Raw genomic sequence first — 23,095 nt, 5'->3', positions numbered from 1 at the left:
GGGGAGGGGGGAAGGAGAGGGGAGGGGGAAGGAGAGGGGAGGGGGGAAGGAGAGGGGAGGGGGGAAGGGGAAGGGGAGGCGGTCAGCGGTTGGGAAGAGGGCGGTGCACCTCCCTTCCCCTGCAATACCTCCTGCGTGCTGCTCCGTGTCGATGTGTTTTTCTCTTGATGCCCCACTCCCATCCACTCCCATCTACCCCACTCCGCCGCAGCCAAAAACAAGTGCAGTAACTCTCTCCCTCTTCCTCTCTCTTTTTCCTTTCATTTGAAAACACACAATCAGTCGTACATGCGGCATCCACTCAATGTGCAGTACCCGTCCTGCGCCATGTTATCATGCTTAATGAACCTGGGCTGCTTGTGTATGTCGTACCTGTCGTATACTCGTACAGGCCCTGGGGGGCACCCTGGAGCGAGTTGTCATCACCCGGCAGGTGGCCGGCGTCTTCTATGCGCGTGTCGTACTCAGCCGCCCCGGCACAGCATGCCCCCCTTGGAGCGAACAGCTGGGACTCTACTCCCCCTCCCCCTCCACCCCTTCCTCCTCGCGCCCCTTTTCCTCCTCCTCCGCTACCACTGCCGGGGGCCCCCCAACAGCAACCCCAGCAGCAAAAGGCTCGGGAAACCCTGGCGAGCAGCAGCAGCCGCCGGGGGAAGGGGAGGGGAGGGGGGGGCATGGGGGGGAAGTCCTCCTGGCCTCCGTGGACGCCCGGCCCTCCGATGCGTTGGCTCTCGCACTGGAGGCTGGTGTGGGGGTGTTCGTGTCTCATGCCGTGGCGGAGTGAGTATCGGTAGCTTGGGGGAGGGGGGTGGCTGGCTGGCTGGCTGGCTGGGGAGAGCGGGGAGGTTCAGGGTTAGGGTTGAGGCGTGGGGGAAAAAGAGGGTTGGAGGGAATGTTTGTCGTCCCGCGTGTGGCAGCTTGAAGCTCCTGCTCGGAAGGTGGAGGAAGGTGGGGGAGGTGAGGTTGGTCGTGAAGAGGAGCTCTGATTTCCCCCACCCACACAACACGCACACGACATGAAATACACGCGACGTAAAACACACACACACACACACACGCATTCGATGTAGATTAAAATAGCTCAACTCGCACACCCGTACACAGCCGTACACACACATTCCCACTCACTTCTTTCTGCTCCACACAGACACACAGACAGACAGACACGCACACTCTACGTGTTACAGAGCTGTGGCCTCCGTCCATCACTTGGCCCCCGACACCCTCCCTCCTCCCCCGCCGTTGACCCGCCTTCCCAACCACACAGCCTGGTTCAGCAGCAATATCGGGATGCTGCGGAATCAGGGAACCGCGCCGTCTTGGATCTGACCGAGCAAGTAAACATATAAACATACATGCATACATACGGTATGACACCACGAACGACAAAAAGGGCCAGTTGAACCGCATGAGGAGGAGGAGACGAAGGAGGCGAGCAGGAGGACTGTGTGTATGTGTGTGCAGGGATGGGGACAGGGGGCATAGGGGAGGGGGAAGCGGTGATGGCGGTGGTGAGGAGGGAGGGGGAGAGGGGGAAAGGCAACTTGGGGCCGCGCCTTCAATGTGGGCGGCGCCAGGGCTTGCTGGTCAGCAAGTCCTGGTTCGTTGCCCAGTTCTCACGACCACTTGGGGACCGCCGCTCGTTGCTCTCTAGGAGGGCAGGACGGGGCGAGTGAGGGCATAAGTGCTCGGACATGTTGGTTGAGTACGGCATGAAGCAGGCTCTTGCTCCCGAACTGTCCAATGCAGCCACACACTCCCACGCTATTGCCGCCCCCTTAGCACAGAGAGTGGCATTGCATATCGCAGCCACCCAGGTCCACCCAGATAAACCACACGTGCCTCACAATCTACATGCACCCTGCCTTCTCCACCTTCAGCAAGTGGACTAGAAGAAACATACACACATACGTACATATATATATGTATACATACGTCGCCGTGAGGCTTGGGGAGGTGAGGGCGGTGCCTACAAGGTGACGCACTGCCCCCCTCGCGAGGGGTGCAGTGAGTAGCCAGTGAGTACGATCGTGAGTAGCCGAGGTTAGGAATCAATGCAAGTAGGTGGGAGTGCTTTGCGTGCAGCCTGGTTTGCTGGTGGTGTTGCTTTTCCTGCTTTCCTGCTTTGTCCCTCGCTTTGGTTTCATGCTTTACCCATTAATAATATCCACTTTTACACATTGACGGGGGCCGGGGGGTGAAGATGTTGGAGCCGTCGTGCGGTGGCGGTGGTGGACAACAGCGCGCGGTGGGGATTTCTCTTTCACTCGGCCTCCACTACTTCCTCGCCGTATTTGATATAATCCTTTTTAGTGTTGCGTCATGGGTATCATTCCCATTTATATGTATGTATGTATCTATGTATGACTTAGATTACACTGTGGGCCGTGAAAGCCGTGGGGGCTGGAGCCGAAACACAGTGCAAGGGTCGGGAGTACACGGCATAAGTCGTGGCTAGACTGCTGTGCTCCCAACCCCGACTCAGCAGCGCCTCCTCCGTCTATGTGTACCCCAGAGCTTTGTAATTTGTGGTTTGGGGGTTGCAGCACAGTGAGCATTAGCTCTTACCTCTAATAAAATTCCGTGAGGGGGAGAGCCGCCAAATGTTAATGCACGTGTCTGTCTGTGCACGCGTTTGGGCGGAAGAGGGAGGAGGGAGAAACTGTACAGTACAACTGCCTTCGGCTACATGTTAACTGAAATCTTAAAACGCTGCTAGCTTGCCGTACAAACATGTCAAGTCCTGACTATAGTGGAAACGTGACGCGCTGGTCCCCCTGGACCAGGCTCGTTCGCACGGAGGGGGGGAGATGCTTTCACTTAGGCACCGAGGTTTCAGAAGAGGATTCGGTACCATACATCATCTCTTTGCCAAGCAGTACCTTACTGCTAGGCACACAGCCAACCGGGACAGAGGCCGCTATTCATTGTTCAAATTGACTTTGAGAAGGCGTTTGACAAGGTTCAGGTGCCGCCGGGAGGTGGTGTGTGGCTTCGTTTGCAGGAGAGAGGGGCTGAAGGGTCCATGCTGCGATCGCTGTTGCGGTCGCTGATGATGACAAGGCTACAATGGTCATCAAGATGAATGGCAAGGCTGGAGGTAAAATTGAGTCAAAACAGGGTGTGAAACAAGGCTGTCCATTATCAACCGAGCTGTTTGGACTCTACATTGAAACTCTCGCGGGACGTCATCGATATGCATGACGGTGTTAACACCGGGGCACGGCCAGAGGATGCACCGAAGGTTGGAAATGAGCGAGTGTCCATCCTCCTCTATGCCGATGGCGTTAGTCTTCTGGCAACAACACCGGGACGCATGGGGGAGCTGCTCAACATTGTGGACATGTTCTGTGATGATTTTGGGATGCGCCCAAATGTGTCGAAATGTGAACGCCTCGTTTTTGCAAGCGACAGCGACACTAGGCGCGCTGTCCAAGCATCGTGTGATGAGCTCAGGCTGGCTGGTGAGGCCATACCGGCTAAGGATAGTGCACGTTATCTGGGGTTAGTGTATGGGCCGGAACGGCAGTTCTGAGCCTGCCGTCAGCAGTTGTATGACACAGCAAGAGCAGCTATGTTCGCGTTGAGTACAAAATTGGATAAGCTAAAGTTGTTCGCCCCAGATGTGAGGATGAGGTGTTTCGATACGCAGGTACGAGCAATACTGTTGTATGGTTGTCAAGCGTCGGGGCCGTTTATATGCTAGCTGAGGTCTTGCACAGGCTCAGGAGGCGGAGTGCTGCGAATAACCTTACAGAGGGGCCCTTCGAGGCATGCCTAAAGGACAGAGCGGTGCAGCTTCAGATATCCTTCATGCGACAAATTGTGGGAGCTGCCAGACCAACACACCGCCTCCTGTTTGCAGAGCTGTCGCAGCTACCCCTACATTACCACGTTTTCAAGCAGGTTGTGAGGTTTTGGAACCGTGTCCGTTTACAGCGTGGGTCTGTGGCACATCATGTTCTGCGACAGAAGGTCGCAGAGTCCCTCTCCAACCCCGAAGGAGCCGGATGGGGGACACTATTCCTCCGTTTCCTATGTTTTCTGGGGCACGACGTATGGAAAGAGGCCCCGCAAGGGCTACACGAGGTAGACGAACGAGTGGAGTGGCTGATGAACAGGCCAATGCCAGGTGGTGTGGTATTGGAGTTCAAGGACCGATTGGTGAGTGGTTGGAAGCATACGCGTCTAGATGTCCAGCCAGACGTGTACCCATCAATCGGCAAGCAACCAGGAATTCACATGGCGAAGTATCAGCATTGGATGGGTCTGGCGGCCGAACAAGCGGGCAGGAAGGAGGTGCTCCCGCATATCACAATGTTTATCCCGCGTTCAGCGAATCGCAAGCTTATGCAGTTTAGGCTTTGCTGTTGGGCATTGGCGGCTAACAGAGCGCGTAAGGGACGGCGTCATATACCTAGGGAGGAGCGAGTATGCCCCTGCTGCGGCACTGGTAGCCATATCGAGGATGAGCAGCACACCTTGCTGGACTGTCCGGTGTACGACAAAATCAGATCTGATATGGATTTCCCACGCTTCGAGCGTATAAAGGACGCTATGAAGCGGGAATCTGAACGCCTGGCAAGGATGCTGGAACGTATATGGTCCCAACGCAACTCTATCGTTCCCTTTGGTCGTTAGTATCCTTTATCACTTGCTTTGTTTGAAGTGCGAGGTAAGATGGTGCTTTTAGGCGATCTGGCAGCCCTTGAGCCCTCGGCTCGTATTAGGGCAGTTTGCAGGTACGACCATACACACACGCACATAATTTGTCTGTCCGTCTGTCCGCAGGTATGCAAGCTGCCTATGATGTGCCTTCGACGTGGCAGGTACATACATACAGATACACAGAGAGGGATCTCCCGCCCTATTCCGAATCAAAAATGGAGGGCACGAGTCATGAACAGCTGTGACACGAATGCATGTGCCGCAGTAGCTCCCCGTAACGGCGGTCATCATGGCCTCGCCAAGAAGCGACGACTCCATTTCATCTAGTTGAGATGGCTTGATGGACCAGGTCTCCCAGGTCCCCGCTTAACTCCCCCCCCATTCGTGCCCCCCATCAAGCCTCACACCCTGAACGGCGTCTCGTCCCAACGGTCGTAACTACTTCAGATGGCACATTGTCTCACCCCCCCTATTTTGAGGCCGGCTAAGCAGCAGTCTCCCAAACCCCCCTCCTCCGCCCAGACGACAGACGCACCCCTACCCTCATTCGTTCGTTTGTTGGTTATGCAGTACCGTTTCTTATCGTACATCACTACAGCATTTTCCGTACGTTCCCTGCGCAGCCTTCCACACATTGCCTCACGTATCAAATCCTGAAAAGCGCTGTTGCTGCTGTTGCTGCTGCTGCTGCTGTTTCGCAGACGCCGTCATAGCCGGCGACGCTCCCGCTCCATTACTCGCTTTCGGTCGCGATCGACCCGTGGGTCCCGCTGCAGCCACTGCAGCCGCCGTAGAACCTGCAGCAGCAGCACCTGAAGCACCTGCTCCCGCCGCCGCCGACAGCTGCGGCTGGCTGTTCGACCCGCTGCCCGCTGCCACACCCCCGGCACCACCAGCAGCAGCCATGGGGCTTCCGTTGCCATTGCCGTTGCCATTCCCATTGGCGGAGGCTGATGCGCTTCCCAGCGATACGTGCCGCGACCTGGCGGCTGCGGCCTCCGCCTCCCGCTGCTGCCGCCGTTCCTCCGCAGCTCGCCGCTCCTGCTCCTGGCGCTGACGTACCAGCTGCTGCTGCTGCTGCTGCTGTTCCTCTTCTGTCGCTGTTGCGGCTGGTGGGGAAGATGGCGGCGGGGCACCTTGGCTGGTTGCTGCAGGTAACGCCCCTGTGGGGCCCACATCACCCTGCTGGGGCACTGCCACTGACACTGCCGCCGCGTGCTGCTGCGGCTGCTGCTGCTGAGCAGCCGCTGCCGCCGCCGCCGCGGCTGCTCGTGGTTGCGGCAAGATTCCGCTGTACAGACCCTCCAAAGTGGCCTACGGTGTGCGTGTGTGTGTGTGTGTGTGAGTAGTCGGAAGGGGGAGGCCCCCGGGGACGGGGAACGGGTGACATGAGAGCAGCTGAATGACTACAAACCAAGTCACGAACTAGGGTCAGTGTCTTACTTCTTCTCCTACAGTATAATACTGGTCTTCTCATATCGGAGTATCCGTCTTTATGGTGTTTCCTTCCCGTCAATCATCCGTGCTTTGTTGTACCCATCCCACCCCACCCAACATCACCCCACCTCACCCCACCTCACCCCACCCCACCCCACATCACCCCACCCCACCCCACCCCACATCACTCCACTCCCCCCGGGCCGCCATCACACCTTGAGCTCCTCGAGCTTATCCAGCTGTGCCTTGGCTGCCTGCTGCACCAGCGTGTTCAGCTCACCACAGAGCTGATCCTTAACCGCCTCTTCCTGCTTCAGCTCCGCGTCCAGACGATCAAACGTCTGTATGTACGTACGTACGCATGGAAGTATGTGGCACATGCAACAATAATACACAGAGGAAGGTGACAGAGCGGCGGATACCAAAAATACTAAAAACGATGAATGGAACTGGCAAGGTCATCATTAGCTCGCACCCATGGAACTTAACGCCAACCGTGCCGTACACACGCGCAACGGTGGTCTGCTTTTTCTCCCCTAAAAACCTCCTCTTCTCCCTTTCACCAGCCTGGCGGCTCAAACCCTGGCGGCTCAACGACCCACCGCCTTCGCTGCCGTGTGCTTAGCACGCACGTAAGCCACTCGCTCGTTCTGAGTCTCGATCTTTTTGCGCAGTAGCTCCAAGGCATGTTTCTTTGGACCGGAAGTTAGCTTGAGCTGTAGCTGCAGGTTGCCTAGCTCCCGCTCTACCTCGCGAATCCGTCCGTAGTTCAGTGCGATGCTCCTGAGGATGAGATGATAGGGGAGATGATGATGGCAGATGGGGGAAAGACGAACCACACACGAGTGAAGCTGCTGCCAGGGCAAGAGATGGGGGCCGTGTAGGCGGATGGCAAGGACTGATGGGGGCCGTGTAGGCGGATGGCAAGGACTGATGGGGGCCGTGTAGGCGGATGGCAAGGACTGATCCCATCAGGTGTTGGGAGGTCATCTTCAGAGCTCTGCTGCTGGTGTGCTACGGGAACGGGGGGATGTATGCTGGGTGGGATTCAGCAAAGCGACCGGTGGCGCGTGGACAGCAGAGCGGCGAGTGGGGGGAGGAGGAATTGAAATGGTGGGTGGGATGTGGAGAAGGCGGCAAGGGCTGTCGTGTAAAGATGAGACCAGAGCGTAGGTGGCGCGCAGCGGGTAGGTTGGTTGAGTGGGGAGGGGTCTAGGTTACGCGGAGATGTTGCTCCATTTTGTACACCCCAGCACAGGAAATGACGATATTGTACAAATGATTGCAAGCGTGCGATAACTCACTCCATAAGCTCCCGCTCTTTCTGCTCAAGGAGCTGCGCAGCGGGCGATGGGATGGGCATGGTTTGGAACGTGGGTTAAGCACCGTCAGGTTATTATTGCCATGTAAGTTGGCAGTACATTGTAGGAACGTTACTTTCTCACCTTTTGGTTGTAATTGTACATTGCCTGTGATTGTCCGGCATTCGCAATTGCTTGCTCTGCAAGGACTTCCTGGGAGTCTTCGTGACCTACGCCAGGGTCTTCGGCCCTGAGAAAGGGATTCTGAAGATCCATGTTCAGCCTGTGCCTGAAGTCTGGAGTAAGGAGTGATGCGGGAGGCCGTGTCCGTCTGAATAAGCTGAAATCCTGCAATTGATTTCTGCAAGCCGTAGTAAAACCTAAACAGTCACTGTGGAAAACCTTCAATTATAATAGAATTGTTTTTGATTCTGTTCCATTGCAGCATGCCGACAGGCCTACTAGTTATCCCGTACATTTAAAACTGATGCCAGCATCACAGGTTCTTTGCTCCTTTAATCCGCATGTTATCGCATGGTGAAAATCTTGTGATTTCATTACCCAAGCGATAGGGCATACAGGTGTCAATAGATTTACCGGCGTCCATGGCCCGCCCTCAGTTATTCCGTAGGGTAATCTCTTCATTTGTTGGACTTGCAGCATCTCAAATGCCTGTAGCGGTTCTACATGCATCAAAGGGAGATCTTCTATTGCTTGCCTTGAACACGCACACTTCTCGGGATTTCGCTTCCCGCACGGCCTTTGACGCCGACCTCCAGGGCAGCCGAGGGGACGTGGACGTGGAGTCGTCAGAACGCATACATCCTCGAAGTCGAGCACAGAGAAAGTTCGCAGCCAGGTGCGACTCTCAGGCGTGATGGGTCTGGGTTACAACGGACTGCTTGAGCTTGAGCAAAAAGCACACCGCGCAACACACTGCACCACAATGCCATGGGAGCACTTCTCAACACCCCAACGCGCCTCCCCCGATCCTCCAATGCCTTCACCTACATCCTACGGTAACCTGACGTGTCATGATCAGCTTGATGCTGCTGCAGCATCTCCTGCTGTCCTAAGCAAATACACGTACGCATCGCGCCAGGTCAATTGACTGTTGCTCTTGGATTCTCGCTTTGCGCACCTGCTGACGCCTGGATGTCTCGACGTTCTTGCATTTGCCCTTCCGCGCGCGTTCCCGTTCCTCTGGAAGGCCTTTGTCTCTCTGCTCCCCATGGCGGACCAATCACCAAATGTGCCTCTTTGCATGGCTCATATCCCCAAAAATCATTCCGCTGCGTCCCGACGTGTCTCGGGGGAGTGCCGTACATACACACACGTGTGCATCTTCACACGCGCACACGCACTCATGCACACCCAAACTCGCAGAGTGGAGCGTGCCCTCGTGGAGGCGATCACCTACGACGTCCATCTTCGCACCGCGCTGGTCGAACCGTACGGCATTGTCGTACACGCCGTACGTATTACCGAGGACCGCCTTCACGCGACCGTGCTATGGGATTGCCACCGATACCCTCTAAATATGTCGCATGGAGCTTCATTAGCTCTCAGGCGCCACGAGCACCTCATTCGCGCACGGCTGGCTCGCGTCCTACGCGTAGCTGATGTCCCTAAGCTGAAATGGCGCCATGCTGCATTGGACGCGCGCGACCATCAGACTTTGACCGTAATCGAACAGCTACAGCGCGAACGAGAGGGGGAACCTGAGCAGAAGGAGCAAGTAGAAGCAGCTGTAGCAGAGGCGGAGAGAGGCAGAGAACGCGGCGGCGCTAGCAGGAGTAGCAGTAGCAGTAGCAGGGGCGAAACCGGTAGTGGCATTGTGTCGGGGCCTGGTGGACCGACGAACAGCAGGTCACCGCGCCGCAGCAAACAAAGCCAGGGTGATGAAGAAGCGGATTCAACCTTGCCGCCGGGAAAGGTGGCTACTATACATGGGGGACAGGGGCTTGCGAAACACAGGGCCTAGCTGTAGTGGACACAGTCTACAGTGAGTCTGGGGCTGGGTTACAGTGTGGTGATGGAGACGGCAGCTGTAGCGACATTACATGATGTGTCGATTCGTGAAAGTGCTGATTGGTCACGCTACAGATTGGGTCGGGTGGCGGCGGGGACGCGGGCCATGCGCTCGGAGGAGCGGCGGCGGCGGCAGCAGCTGGAGCGCAGGAGGCAATGGACAGCGTGGGGAATGACCGCAAAGGCTCCTATTAGGCCGGATGGCCCAGGGGCTGCGCCGTGATGCTGTACATCGATTGTTGTGCATTCATCGTACGGTCGCACGGATCGTCGAAGGCGGTTTGCCTGTTCGACAGCCCCAAGGTTCTTTGCAGCAAATTACACTCACCAAATGTGTATACACATGTATACACATATAACGACACTCACCAAATCTGTATACACATGTTTACACATATAATCACACTCATCAAATCTGTATACTCAAAGGAACGTTCGCGGGTCACCAACCACTCCTTTAGTCAAGGGTGTTACCTGGAAGCCCAAACACTGAAGATCTCCGAACCCAGTTCGTACCCAGTAATGATTAAATACGTGGTTTATGCGAAATTGCTGAAATTATGGAGAGTGGCGATTAATTCCTTATAAGAGGGTTGTTGTGGCCTATCTGTACCGCAATTTCATGCAGAGAAAATACGGCTCACCGTACAAAGCACCATTGGTACATGGTGCGAGGGGCTAGTTACAGGTTCAGGGTGCTATTTCAGATTACATGAGCTTGTCTACATGAGCGGGAGGTCGTCATGGGAGGTCGGCTGTAAGATCCATTGCCTGTCACGAGCCCACAGCATCAAAAGGCTGCCTTCGTGTAAATGTTTGTTTGTAAGAGTGATACAATATATGACGGATTTTTGCAGCGAATGTGAAGGTTAAGGAAACCTTGGCTAGGAATTCTTTACGATAGGACATACTGTGTCGCCACTTTTAACTTTGAAGCACCGATCGCCATATAGAAAGAAAAGAGGCCAACCAGATATTTATGTCAAATCCCTTGTCAGCGTCGGGCCCATAACACTTATACCTTTGGTGGTTGCACATGGTTCCATCGCGCCTCGGGACCCAAAGCTGATACAATACTGGGTAGTTCTTTCGTGTAATCAGATCGCCGTCATACGGTTACATGGTTTCTCGGCCGCGCTGTTCATGTCGTCCGGCAAAGCTGCAACTAGGCATGACGTGCAGCCGGAACGAAAGGCCTCCTTGTTCAAGGTTGGAACACATTTCCTGAAATACTTACGTATTTATGCACTATGCCCTAGATTACCAATATAATAGGAAACGGTCGACGCGACTTAAGGGCACTTAAGTTCCTTCTTGAAACGGTGCTTAGAGTGGAGCCATCCAGTCGCTAACGTAATTGATTTGAGCCTTTGGAACACCTCCTTGTGTAATAATTCGCTAGTACAGGGCCTAGCCCGGCCGTCGCGCCGTTGGCGCTCCTCAAGCTCCTGCGAGAACGGCGGGCGCTGCCCTGCGCCCAGCAAAATAGTTAAGGGGCATCTAGGAAAAACAGCGATCAGCGGCCATGGGGAACTCGCAGGGCAAGGGTGATGTGGCGACCACCGGCCGTGCCATTGCCATTACCGGCGGAGCCGTGAAGGGAAAGGCCACGCTGCCCAAGCTGCCGGCAAATGCTGTTAAGGCTCAGCCGGAGGACTACTCGTTCATCGAGGTGCGCTGGAGCGACCAGCTTCTTCCCGTCTGGACGGGCCCAGAACAGCTTTGTCTTGACTGTCTGTGCAGAATGCTCTGGGACGGCTACTATTGTTCACAAGGTTAGACCCACAACTTCAACGGAAGATTGTGTCCGAAATGTATGAACGGACTGTGCCGGCGGGAGACATTCTAATCAAAGAGGGCGATACCGGTCTTGCTGCTTCCGAGCTATACGTCGTTAAGAGCGGCAAATTTGAGGTGCGATAGCATCAGATTCAAATGGCATCGATGGGTTACTTAGGTAGATGTTTGCCACACCTCAGGTGCTTCAAAAGCGACAGGGGCAAAATGTCCGCGTCAACATTAAGGAGCGCGGCGACTGCTTCGGCGAAATCTCTCTGATGTATGACAGCCCTCGAACAGCCACCGTAGCGGCCACTATGGACGCAGTTGTATGGGCGCTTGACCGCCAAGTGTTCAGGTATGCTGCTTATGGCAGACATGTGAGGTCTTGCTGCTTGCCATTTGGCCTGCTCATACCACTGATTCTTTTTAAACAGGTTTTTTGTGAGAGAGCTCCAGGAAACCCAGGTATCACAGGTTGAGCTGTTCTTGAACAGCGTGCCTATCCTGGCCAACCTGTCGCGCGAGGAGCGCATCCGCCTTGTGGACGCGTTCGAGGAAGTTACGTACCAGGCCGGGCAAAAGGTTATCGTGGAGGGTGATAAGGGTGACCTATTTTACATCGTCAAAGATGGGGAGGCCATCGTGTACCAAAACACACCCCAGGGCCAGCGCAAAGTGAACCACCTTTTCAAGGCGGACTTCTTCGGCGAGCGCGCTCTGCTAAAAGATGAACCCAGGTGAGAGGTTCCGCAGTCTGTGCAGGGCCAGAGACGGGGCCTGTACCTGGGGTTGGGGGATTATGTGCATGGGGTGGGGTGGGGTACCCGTCCATGCCTTGCCTTGACAGGGCATGGACTCTCTTCTGGATCCCCCGATGCGACGGATAGTACGTAATGTTTTAGCAGCATGAGACAGGTCTTGCTGCTAGCCGGCAGCTTGCTAGCTGTACAGGGCCGGCTGAGAGCATCAGTACGCGCAGCTAAACGTCCAATTTACAAAGCAGCGAGGCGGCAGCTGGGGGACCTGTTCTTAGATACTTGGTGGCGTGGTGGGTTCCGAGACCACAATGTGCGAGTGAGCATCGCTGGCCATAAACGATGTCGCCTTGCGGCCATGGCCTCTTGCACCACTTGTTGGGCTTGTGTTGTGGCATCTTCGTTGACCTGACGACCTAGGATGCCTACTGTTATTTCAGTGACCTGGCTTAGCCCTCTTCAGCGCAATACCTCCAACGGCGTCTGCGCGTATGCACCGGATTTCGCTGCGCGTTGATAGCGCTTTTGGGTTATCCTGGTTATCACATGCTGCATCGCTGCAATGCGAAAGCTTATTACAACTTATACCACAGTTCATGGGAAGGACGCTCTCCGCCACACACATCGGGTCGGGTGATTGGCCACACGCGCTTCTCTTTCGTGTCTTGCAGATGCGCAAAAGTTTGGACACAGAAACCCGGACCTGTCCGCCTCTCCCCTCTCCGCACACCGCATTCCCGTGCAGAATGGCAACCGTGGAGGCTTACACGAAGCTCATTTGCCTCACACTAAAGCGTGAAACATTCCAGGAGATCTTAGGTCCGCTGGAACAACTTATGGCGCGCGAGAAATCGAACCAGGTGGTGGCGCAGAAGATGGCCAAGCTGCAACCCCGTGGCTCCAACGTACATCGGCCGTTGGCGGACGTGCTGATCAAGCGGAAAAAGAAGGGACGCAACGGGGACACCTGGGAGGTGGTGCGTGCGCGCGGGCACTTGGATGAGGTGTCGGAGCTCCGTAAAGGCGGCACCAAGCTGGGTGGGTGGGGATGTTCTTGCGCATGGGTGGGAGGTGTGGGGGGCCCATGAGGAACGTGGGAAGGGGGCCGGATGACCAGGGCATATGCCTGGGGTTTGACTTGATGGATTTTCGACTTGAACTTTGCCAATTTTGTATTTTGAAATGGTGAGTTTAAACCCAGATGGGCCAGTAGCAGTATATCGAGTAGAGTTCACTTTACCTGTTACTATAGTGCTATTTCTGCTGTTTGATGCACTAGCATCAGTGCAAATGTGCGCGAACGCGGACACGTCTAAGGATGTGAAGATATACGGTCTACAAAGCGTAGTGCTGAGGCGGCCATGTAGGCGTGTTGTCGGCTCCAGGTAGGTTTATAACCTACTCGGCGTCTGCTTGCACCTAGCCCTCCTGCCATCGGGACCTTCCCTCTGCGACGCACATCCCTGTCGTCCTGACCACCTCCTTACCCCCACTGCTTCTCCTTCTCCTTCTCCTTCGTGCTTGCAGACGGCTTGGAGTCCGGGACGTCGGGTAAGGAGAGCATCGCGCTGGTCCTTACAGAAGGGACGGTGCTTGGCGGTGGTGCTTTCAGCCGAGTATCGATTGTCATGGGTAAGCAACCTTTGCCGGAAGGCGGGCAGGCGGCGCACACTGCTGTGGCTTGGGTAGCCTACTTGGCCAATCCTACCGATACCGGTACCGACGGTTGGCCTTCCACCGGTTCCTCTCGCACATTGCTTGGAAAGCTTCAGGAACGCAAGAACTTGGCGTTCATGTTCCACATGAGGGCTGTATGCGGAATGTGACGTTTCTTAAGCCTCCTTGCTTGTAGACCGAAACGTTGCTTGAAGCTCAGGCGCATTTGTTTTTATGAAGCGCGGGGCCGGACTTCCCGCCGTGCCGCCGCACAGCCTGCACACACCCACATACTTTTCCTTGCCGCCTCACCTTGCAGAGGAGTCAACCGGTCGGCAGTACGCGCTGAAGCGCATGCGCAAGTCGGCCGTGGTGCAGTGTCCGGAGCACGTCTTTTGCGAGCAGGCGATCACGAAGAATGTGGCACATCCGTTCTGCATCCGCCAATACGCATCGTTCCAGGCAAGCCTAGCGACCCTCCAAATGGGGTGGTATGGCATTATTTACGGTCCTGGACCTGCTCAATTCCCTTAACTCGAGAAATGGCGGGGCAATGTTTGCCATGTTGTAAACCAAAGCCGGACAAATGCTTTACACGTTCCAAGCAAAGCTGCCTTGGCAGTGGTTCCGTACGCCGTCTGCGCGTGAGGCACATAACGTTACGCTGTTGCGACCTGTTACAGGGTTATGGACAATGCCGATATCTCCATCTAAATATTCATCGAAATCTCCATCTATACATATGGTCCCCCTACGGTAGTGTCCACCCGCGCACGCACCAGTTGAAAACGCATTGCAGGTCACCGTTAACACCGCCCTCTCTGATCCGTTTTCTGTATGTATGTCCGTTGTTGCAGGACAAGTACCACCTGTACTTCCTGTTTGACCTGATGCCCGGCGGCGATCTGATGGATGTGCTGGTGGCGGAGGCCAAGGTCATCAGGCGCCGCGTGCCGCAGGGCAACTGGCGGATAGGCTGCCTAGCTCCCAAGGTGAAGATGCTGCAGGGGATGAGCGAGGACCTGGCCAAGTTTTACATCGGTTCCATCGTCCTGGCGCTCGAATACCTGCACAACAACAACATAGTGTACCGCGACCTGAAGCCCGAGAACGTCTTCATTGATGGCAGCGGCTACGTGAAGCTGGGCGACTTTGGTTTCGCCAAGGTGATCTGCGGCTGTTCTGTGCTGTGGGGTCCACACTCATGATGCGGTCTTTGCTTGTTATAGCTAGTTATAGCTAGCTTGCTGATGGGATGGGTGGGGACAGCAATGGTGGGGACAACAGGATGTAATATAACGGGATATGTATCGGTGTTTTGCATTAAAAGCACATTCATGGGTGTGCTCCGGGCCGCGGATCTGGGTTTCGGAGCGTCTGCGCCCATCAGCGCAAGGAGACCATGTGCGGCCGGCCATGCACCAAACCTTTCGGCGGCCCTTGTACATCTGGTATCTGCTTCATTCGCCAGTGGGTAGTAGTCTTACCCCCCTTTTTCCTCCCGTGGCCGCAGGTGCTTGAGAACGGCAACAGGACTTACACCTTCTGCGGCACGCCCGGCTACGTGGCGCCGGAGAATGTGCTGGCGCACGGCTACAACTACAGCGTTGACTGGTGAGGCACGCGACGTTCTCGTCCAGCAAGCGTACCTTTTCGTCGGCGTCTCCGCGCCTTGTCCTGGAAGCCTGCTGTCCTGTATGTTCCCTTTTGGTGGCGGTGCCCATAGTACATCATCACCCCTGGGCCTGTGTGCTGCATGTGTCCTTGACGATACACCATTTCCGAGTTTCATGCAAGCAGCGGGTAACCGTTAGCTGGCACGACTACGCATGCAGCAGTAGCATGATGGAAGGTGATGAGATCTAGCAGTGGGCTTTTAGGGTCCTAGAGTGGATTGATGGTAATACCACTGGAGAACGACGCACGATGGTGTGCGCCATGTCGGCTCGTCCATGTCCGCCATCATAGCCCGCATTGGCTTTGCGAATCTGCAGCTGAATTTGCGCGGTCAAAGCCCCGGGCAGTCTGTAGCGATAAGACCTCGCAATGTGGTTGCATGTTGCAGTTTGTCGTTCTGGTTTCGCTTGTGCGGAAGGCACAAGGGCAGTAGTGTGCACGCATTCCCAGTTATGGTGGGGGCCCCCGCTCCTGCGTCGTGTCTCGCAGGTGGGGCCTGGGCGTGCTGATGTACGTGCTTCTGACGGGTCGCCAGCCTTTCAGCACCCCAAAGACGGACGATCCCATGGTGGTCATGCGCCGCATTGTGGACGAGAACTACCAGATCAAGTACCCGCCGTACCTTTCGCAGGCGGCCAAGGTAAACTCAACGAACTGTTCCGTGGACGACTTTTGTGTCTACCTTAATTTTCAGCGCTCGGTGGTATTTTAATGAATTATACCGCCATTTTATTTGGGTGCTTTGGCCGCATGCATGCTATCTCAAGCAGCAAGGATTGAAACTTTTTGTGTAATGCCCTAGCCATACATGCTGCGTGTTGCTTGCCATGCTGCTGTGCATCGTCTGAACCGTCCTGCTGCTCGTACACTGCCGCGTGTCCGATAGGACCTGATTGCAAGACTATTGGAACGCAAGCCGGCGAAACGCCTGGGCATGCTTAACGCGCGGGCGCTGGATATTAAGAACCACAAGTGGTTTGAGAACCTGCCTTGGGAGGAACTGGAAGCGCGCAGGTGCGGGATGGAGCACGCGGCCCGCTCGGTTTCTTGGGGAGTGGAACCTGGCCGCGTGTTCGCTGTAGGGGTTTTGAGCCGTTGGGTGGTTCACCATAACTATGTGGCGCGTACCACAGTGCGCCTCAAAGCCATTACGTCCGTATTGAACCCGTTCCCCACTTCAACAACGGCTGCACTGTCTGAGTGCGTGTGGCCACACGTGGACATTGACAATGCGATGTCAGGTATAAGGTGTCAGTGCCTCTCGTCACGAGAGTCCGTCAGGTAACCGATCCGCAAGGGCAGTGCTTTCTGGTGCGCTCCCCCGTCCCCTCTCGGTGTGTGACAAATGTAAGCACCACGCGTTCACCAACTTTACACGATTGCAGGATGGGTGCGCCACGCAAGCCTAAGGAGGCCGACAGCAGTAAGCGCCTCAAGGAAATGATTGAGAATGAGAAGAAGACCGCGGGCAAGACCCCGAAGGAGACGCCAGAGGAGCTGCAGGAGTGCGAAATGGTCTTTGCGGACTTCTGAGCGCCAGCTATAGCTTGTACAGCTGGCTGTGCGCGACGCTGCAGCGCGGTGGTGCTAATAGCATAGGCCAGCGCAGCGAGCGCTTGGTCTCTAATCTCGGAATACTCGATTTTGCTTGTGCTCTGCGCATGCTGCGCGCTCCTTGGCTGGAGCTTATTGCTAGCGCATTGCAGCGATGGCACCTGGACCTTGCATACGGCCATGGCATCTGGTTTGAAGGGGGCCGTGCCGTGGGTTCTTATGTATGTCTGCGGTGAATGATTTTGGTCACGAAACACAACACGTCGGTTACGCCACCCGCCTATTGACTGTTTAGCCTCTTGTGATTTCTTGCTATTATTGGCTTACAGAAAAGACACCGGTTACCAGTAGCGGTTTTACGTGTGTAGGCGAGCGGAGCCCGTGGACTGCTTGGTTTTGGTGTAGGACTAATGCACTTGCACGCCCTTCAGCGCTCTGGGGTAATGTGATATTCTTATGGCCGGCTTGAACGCCGCAGCACTGGGGCCGCATATCGGTCTGTGGATTGGGATCTAGGCTGCTGGCTTGGTCCTCTGGTGGGCTGGGGAAACACTGGAGCGATGTCGAAGCGCTGGTGGTATGTGTAGGGGCTACAGATTAATAACCCGGAAAATGGTACAGCTGTTCATGGGGAGAGATCTCTAGCTCGGTTCAGGTTACGCTGGCCAGGGGCAGGGAAGCCTGGCAGCAAATTGGGAAACCTGTGGGATGGTTCCGTTGTCCTGAGCTCGTCCCGGCCACTCCGCGCTACCCTGTCTATGCTCCATGCAGAGGAGCTCCTCTGGTCGTGTGTTGCTGCGCGCTGCATTCCCGTCGCTTATTTGACGCTGGCCTGTGTGATTGGGGGTGACCAACAAGCTACGTAATGTATGTAGGGAGAATACAATCTGTGTAGATGCTGCCATGCTATGTATCCAGCGACATGCGGTACCGCGCATGGTTGCTTTCCTTTTCCATCGATCGAGGTCGTGACGTCTTTTGAGTGACGAATGCCGCATCTAGTCCAGTCTGATCGTTTTACTTCTTTTGAACAGAATGCGCGTAGTTACTTGACTTGACTAGAAGACTTACGTCCTGTCCGCATGTTCATATGGTGCCGTGGGATTGCTGGCTGTGGGAGTTTCATCGGCCTTCGTGCACATGCCCTTGCCGCTGCTGCTGGAATCGCAAGCAAGCTGCGGGCGATGATGGTTTTGCTTTGGGTGGTGATGCGTTTGCATGGTGGTGGTGGTGGTGCTGCTGCAGTCTTTGACGGACCGTTTTAACTGCTCCTGTGGGTTTAGCGGTAAGCAACAACGACGACCTAACAACCCTGATAAGGGTTACGGGAGGACAGAAATGGAGGATTGACGCTCGGCAAGGTCGGTCGGTGCGCACATGTGGTGCTGCTACTCTGACCGACGCCGCGCTGCATGAGACACATCGAGACCGGCTTTTTTTGACGGGCGCGACGGAGCGAGCTCCTTTCGCAGTGCATAAGTACATACTGTGTCACGATAACATTTATGTTCGTGCACTCGGCGCTCGGCGCTCGCGGTGCGTGTGTTAACCTCCTGGGCGGCACGCTTTATGTGGGGACCTTCATTGGAGTCGATTGTGGGCTGGGCTGCCCGGTTCTGGCGTTGATATTATAGAGGTGTTTGCTTTACTGAAAACGACGAAACGATCCCACCCTGGTGGCCACACGCTCAGGACATATATATAGTCCCTGAAGTGTGGGCCGTGGTGTATGGTGTATTAGCTTGATTCGGGCGCCCTCCTGACAATTCGAGAGCATAACTCGGTGATGTATTAATGAGCCCCATCTATGCCGAATACATATGTCCGACGGACGGCCGAAGGGGCCGGGAGGGCAAAGCATGGCACACTTGTAAGGAGTTCAGGGTCTCTGAACGAATCCGGCGGTTACAGCGGTCTGAACGAATCCTCTGTACATGAACGGAACGTGCATGTGGCTGGCGGCCACACAGCAGCCAGCAACGTGGAAAGGGGGGGGGGGAGAAGGCAAACAAGGAGGTGCAGGGTTGACATGTTAATTGTGCGATGTGATCGTGATGCAATGCTGTGGGATGTGGTTCAGCAGAAGGGCAGAACTATGTGCCTATGTGCGTGTTCGTGTGTGTGTTTGTGTGTGCACGGAGAGGGGGGAGGGGGTTGACAGAGGTCGAGTACTTTCCCTCTCCATTAACGACCCTCGGGCACCTCGCGCCACGGACCCCAACCCAATCCGATCATTGTGACCCCTCTCGGCCCTTTGCCTCGCCGCCAACTTCGTCTCGTGCAGCACATCGGCCAGCAGCAGACAAAGACCTGGGCACTGGGCTACACACTAGCTCGGCCAGCCCCGCCTACTTGCCCATTGCTGCTAAACCCCAGCCCAGCCTAGAGATGAACATAGTGCTTGTTTGCCAGAAGCTCGCCCTTACTGGCCCATGTGTAACCTTGGTGCCGTGGAAGCACAGCACATCCAGGGATGCGCGATTACAAAGATGGCAAATACATGTGAAGGTATTGTTCATATGTGTTTTGTTTTTGGGTTATACAAGGACACGGAGAAACACAGATGAGGGAGATGGTTATTCCCATATTCTCCGCCATACGGCAGCTCCGAGACCGGCACAACGTTGCATGGCAGAAATTTTACTTACAATCTCATAGTAAATATTGGTGCAGTGGAGAAACGCTGCATTTAATGACATTGTTGGGTTCGTTGTCGTAACGCCACATTTTGTACCTGCTGAAGTTCACCTTTCCAGCGATTCGTTGACAGGCTGCGCATAATCTTTGTCTTCTTAGTAAAGCCTCTTACAATAACGCTTTCTGTCAATAACCCTAAGCCTTTGCCGCTAGGCAGTCGGGAAAAGCCCTTGTTCCGTAAACATGGCAAAGCAAGCTGGTAAAGCAGTGATCAAAGCCTTGTCATCCACGAGGTCAGGCTTTACTGCTTACGGCGTGTTGCTGAGCTGCCAGGTAAGCTACTAGCTTTTTGCCTGTCGGCTCTGCGCCCTTTCCGAGCTGTGCCACCTCCAGCATGTGACGCTAATATTTGCTATCGCACGCAACTGTTATATATTTTTTAGCGTATCTTTCATTGGGTGGGCCGGTGAACCGGAGGGTTACTGTTTCGTTACTCAGTCTACCGACCCAGCCATGAATCGGCTATGCGCGGCAAAGTAGATACATTTCATTCCGTCATGCTGAAATAGATACCGTAGGTGCCCACCGAATTCTTGGCTGTCGGCAGTTTGAATACTTTTACTTTTGGTTGACGCTCGAGGCGCCCATTCGGCAGAGGAAGCCGCGTACAGGCTCCTAGGCGCCGCCAAGAGCTGCTGGCTATCTACAACTTACGAAACCTCCATCTGGTTGTGACTGGAGCTCTAGATTTTAACGGAACATGGTTTCGCGCACATCCGCAGCGCTTGCTCACGGTGCCTGCGGACTCCTCTGGCAGCAACCGGGCCGCGGCCTGCAGGCCGGAGACGGCGTCGGTGACACCGGCAACGCAGGACTACCGACATGGCTACGTCAGCGGCTACCAGTCCTCCACCATGGAGGCTGCACCAGCTGTTCCGCAGGTAGCAGCCGAAAAGAAGAATTCCAATCTACCTCTTTGCTATGCTTTTTGGATGTCGGTGTTTAACAGCCTTCCAGATCCCAACCTGCGATGTTCCAGTCAGTGGCAATCAGCCGTATAATATACACACAGGCACGCAGGCCCCCATTCCATACCTCCTTTCTGACACCACCGCATCGCAAACTGTGTCGGCAGCCCCGCAAAACATGACCGCGAACCAACATCCCCCTCCCCCCTGTCCCGGTCAGTTCTACGTCTGGTACACTCTTGCCCTTGCAGCACCTTCACTCGTTCGCGGTTCGTCTTTCCCCCCCTTTCCCCCCCCTTCTCCCCCATCCAACCCACATCCAACCCACATCCAACCCACATCCCCCCCCCCCCGGGCAGTTCGGCGGTCAGACCACGAGCACCACCTCGGCGCAGCAGTGGGGCATCTCGCGGGTGCCCTCCCCGCGGGAGCTGGTGCGGGCCCTGGACCAGCACGTCATAGGTCAGGAACATGCCAAGAAGGTGGGACGGGGGGAGAGGGGGGGAGCGAGGGGAAGGGGGAGGACGGCTGGACGGGTGTATCGGAGAGAGAGATATCCCCATGAGGGAGTTTATTATTAGAGTGAGCAATCACGAATGCGGTAGGTTGCGGGAAACTAATGATATACATGCGGGAGCAAGGGGGGAGGGGTATAGGACGAACCACTGGCGAGTGTGAAGCAGATAACAGAAATTGGCGGATATAGTCCAGGAGAAGGGCGAATGCTGCATTTCAATAGTCCAGGAGAAGGGCGAATGCTGCATTTCAGGAATATATTTTAGTTACTGACCAGGGATGGAGGAGGCAGGGGAGGGAGGGAGGGGGGGTTAAGATGAACCCCTGACGATTGAAGCAGATGGCAGAGGGGGGATGGCGGAGTAGCGGCTGTACAGGCCGAGCTGGTGGCGTTCTCGTGCCGGTGGTGTCCGGGTGGGGGTGGGTACGGCAGGTGACGTCTAAAAACGTCCTTGCGACCGCTGTACATTGCCGGTGTTGATGTGCCGGCGCACCGGTGTTGATGCGGTAATGGAGGGAGCGGGATGACTAGGGAAGGCCGCCAGCCAGCAGGCAGTCATCAGCCTCCGATCCATCAAACCCAACGACTTGCCAAGCCAACATACATTCGTCTTGCCAATCAAGTCCGCTCTCGTCGGAGAGAGGGGCTTCCCCCCGAAAGCCAAACCCACTATCCAAACCTCGGCATGTGTGCTCGTCCCATTCTTTCCGTACGGTGGTACGGCATACAGGTGCTGGCGGTCGCGACCCATAATCATTACAAGCGCATCCTCTGCGGCCGCCGAAACGCCCGCAGGGAGGAACAGGTACCGTACAGTGCATGAGGATGGCGATAGTGGCAATAGCAGTAGTAGCAGTAGTAGTAGCAGTAGTAGTAGCAGTGGCAGTAGCAGTAGTGTTGTGGTAGCAGTAGCAGTCCTAGCATGTGGACCGGAGCGGCTGGTTGAGGAACGTTGTCCATGAACATGGGGACCGCCGTATGCGACCGTACGAACGTAACGGACGGGCCAACCGTACTTTTTTAGAATTTTATTTGCTGTTGTACGAACGCTCTTCTGTACGGAAGTTAGGACGTACGAACCTCTTGAATTCTACCACACACTCGGCGTCACGTCACATGCGGGCTCTGTGTAGGGAGCCGGTGGCGCCGGGGGAAGTGGTTTACACGACCAACTGACGTACGGCACCCCGTTAACGGACACCGCCGATCCGCGGGCAGCATTCGAGGTAAGGGAGAATGGGAGTTATATGTTCGTATATATGTGTGTATGTATATATGTATGTATATGGTGTGCCACGGCTACAGAAAATGCACCGATCGGCAGATGTCGGCGGAATCCCGTGATACGGCCAGGATACAAACATATATGTATGTATATATGTATGTATGTATGTATGTATGTATGTATGTATATATATGTATATATGTATATATGTATGTATGTATATATGTGTATGTATGTATATATATGTATGTATGTATATATGTATGTATGTATGTATGTATGTATGTGTTTTGTGGAGTTGTAGGGCCCCGCCTATATTAACATACACTTCAACAAATACCTATTTTCTCCCGCACCTCCAACTCCACCTCAACGTCGACGTCGGCTGTTGTATCTTATGACTGTTCGTTGCAACATCATGTAATGCTCCTTGGCCGCGCTTCATAACCCACTCTATCCCCCAACCCCCCCCCACATCATCATCATCATCACCAGCGTGCTGTCAACGGGGGAACAACACACCTCCACAGCCACCACGGCCCTCCTGCTTCCGGCGGTAGCAGCGGTGGCGGCAGCGCCGGTCGTCATGCCGTACAACCTCATCCGCAGCAGCAGCAGCACGAGCACCAACACCACTACGGCACCAACGACAGCCATCACCACCACCACCACCCCAACAGCAGCGGAGGCAATGTGGGCGGTGTGTACAGCCGCTTCGCTCCCCCCGGGACTAAGGCGGCTTTGGAGGCTCAACGAGCGGCAGGTAGAGAAAACTACTGATACTACTAGTCGTACTACTTGTACTACTGATACTACTAGTACTACTACTTATAACACGTGTACCACAGGGATGTATGTATGCATGTATGTACGTGGGTGCATGGCGG

General features: G+C 55.2%; 4 protein-coding genes across 4 annotated transcripts in view; 3 read left to right on the top strand and 1 right to left on the bottom strand.

Moving 5' to 3' along the window:
• Positions 1-1,892, top strand: part of vhlA (uncharacterized protein) — a gene marked incomplete at both ends in the record, with an annotated part of 4,633 nt that extends 2,741 nt beyond the window's left edge. Inside the window, 4 exons of the mRNA XM_002950789.1 lie at positions 392-433; positions 743-780; positions 1,268-1,337; positions 1,881-1,892. Of these exons, the coding sequence (XP_002950835.1) occupies positions 392-433; positions 743-780; positions 1,268-1,337; positions 1,881-1,892 (162 nt within the window). The remainder of the gene's footprint in view (positions 1-391; positions 434-742; positions 781-1,267; positions 1,338-1,880) is intronic.
• Positions 1,893-6,314: 4,422 nt separating this feature from the next.
• On the bottom strand, positions 6,315-10,104 carry VOLCADRAFT_91207 (uncharacterized protein; the record flags this gene model as incomplete). Its single annotated transcript, XM_002950682.1, has 6 exons — positions 6,315-6,446; positions 6,708-6,888; positions 7,410-7,441; positions 7,551-7,695; positions 8,138-8,179; positions 10,082-10,104. The coding sequence occupies 6 exons, from the start codon at positions 10,102-10,104 to the stop codon at positions 6,315-6,317; spliced, it is 555 nt and encodes a 184-aa protein (XP_002950728.1).
• An 858-nt stretch (positions 10,105-10,962) lies between these two features.
• Positions 10,963-17,526, top strand: VOLCADRAFT_81219 (uncharacterized protein; the record flags this gene model as incomplete). Its single annotated transcript, XM_002950788.1, has 13 exons — positions 10,963-11,109; positions 11,181-11,351; positions 11,417-11,574; positions 11,654-11,956; positions 12,720-13,012; positions 13,502-13,606; positions 13,950-14,085; positions 14,253-14,259; positions 14,488-14,796; positions 15,144-15,244; positions 15,797-15,947; positions 16,194-16,321; positions 16,693-17,526. The coding sequence occupies 13 exons, from the start codon at positions 10,963-10,965 to the stop codon at positions 16,838-16,840; spliced, it is 2,157 nt and encodes a 718-aa protein (XP_002950834.1). The 3' UTR covers positions 16,841-17,526.
• A 2,215-nt stretch (positions 17,527-19,741) lies between these two features.
• Positions 19,742-23,095, top strand: part of VOLCADRAFT_91205 (uncharacterized protein) — a gene marked incomplete at both ends in the record, with an annotated part of 9,940 nt that continues 6,586 nt past the window's right edge. The window contains 6 exons of the mRNA XM_002950787.1: positions 19,742-19,831; positions 20,281-20,439; positions 20,826-20,948; positions 21,714-21,788; positions 22,117-22,209; positions 22,704-22,971. Coding sequence (XP_002950833.1) covers positions 19,742-19,831; positions 20,281-20,439; positions 20,826-20,948; positions 21,714-21,788; positions 22,117-22,209; positions 22,704-22,971 — 808 coding nt within the window. The remainder of the gene's footprint in view (positions 19,832-20,280; positions 20,440-20,825; positions 20,949-21,713; positions 21,789-22,116; positions 22,210-22,703; positions 22,972-23,095) is intronic.

The sequence above is a fragment of the Volvox carteri genome, assembly GCF_000143455.1.
Source record: "Volvox carteri f. nagariensis unplaced genomic scaffold VOLCAscaffold_20, whole genome shotgun sequence".
NCBI classification, from domain to species: Eukaryota; Viridiplantae; Chlorophyta; class Chlorophyceae; order Chlamydomonadales; family Volvocaceae; genus Volvox; species Volvox carteri.
This window is presented reverse-complemented; position numbering and strand designations above follow the sequence as displayed.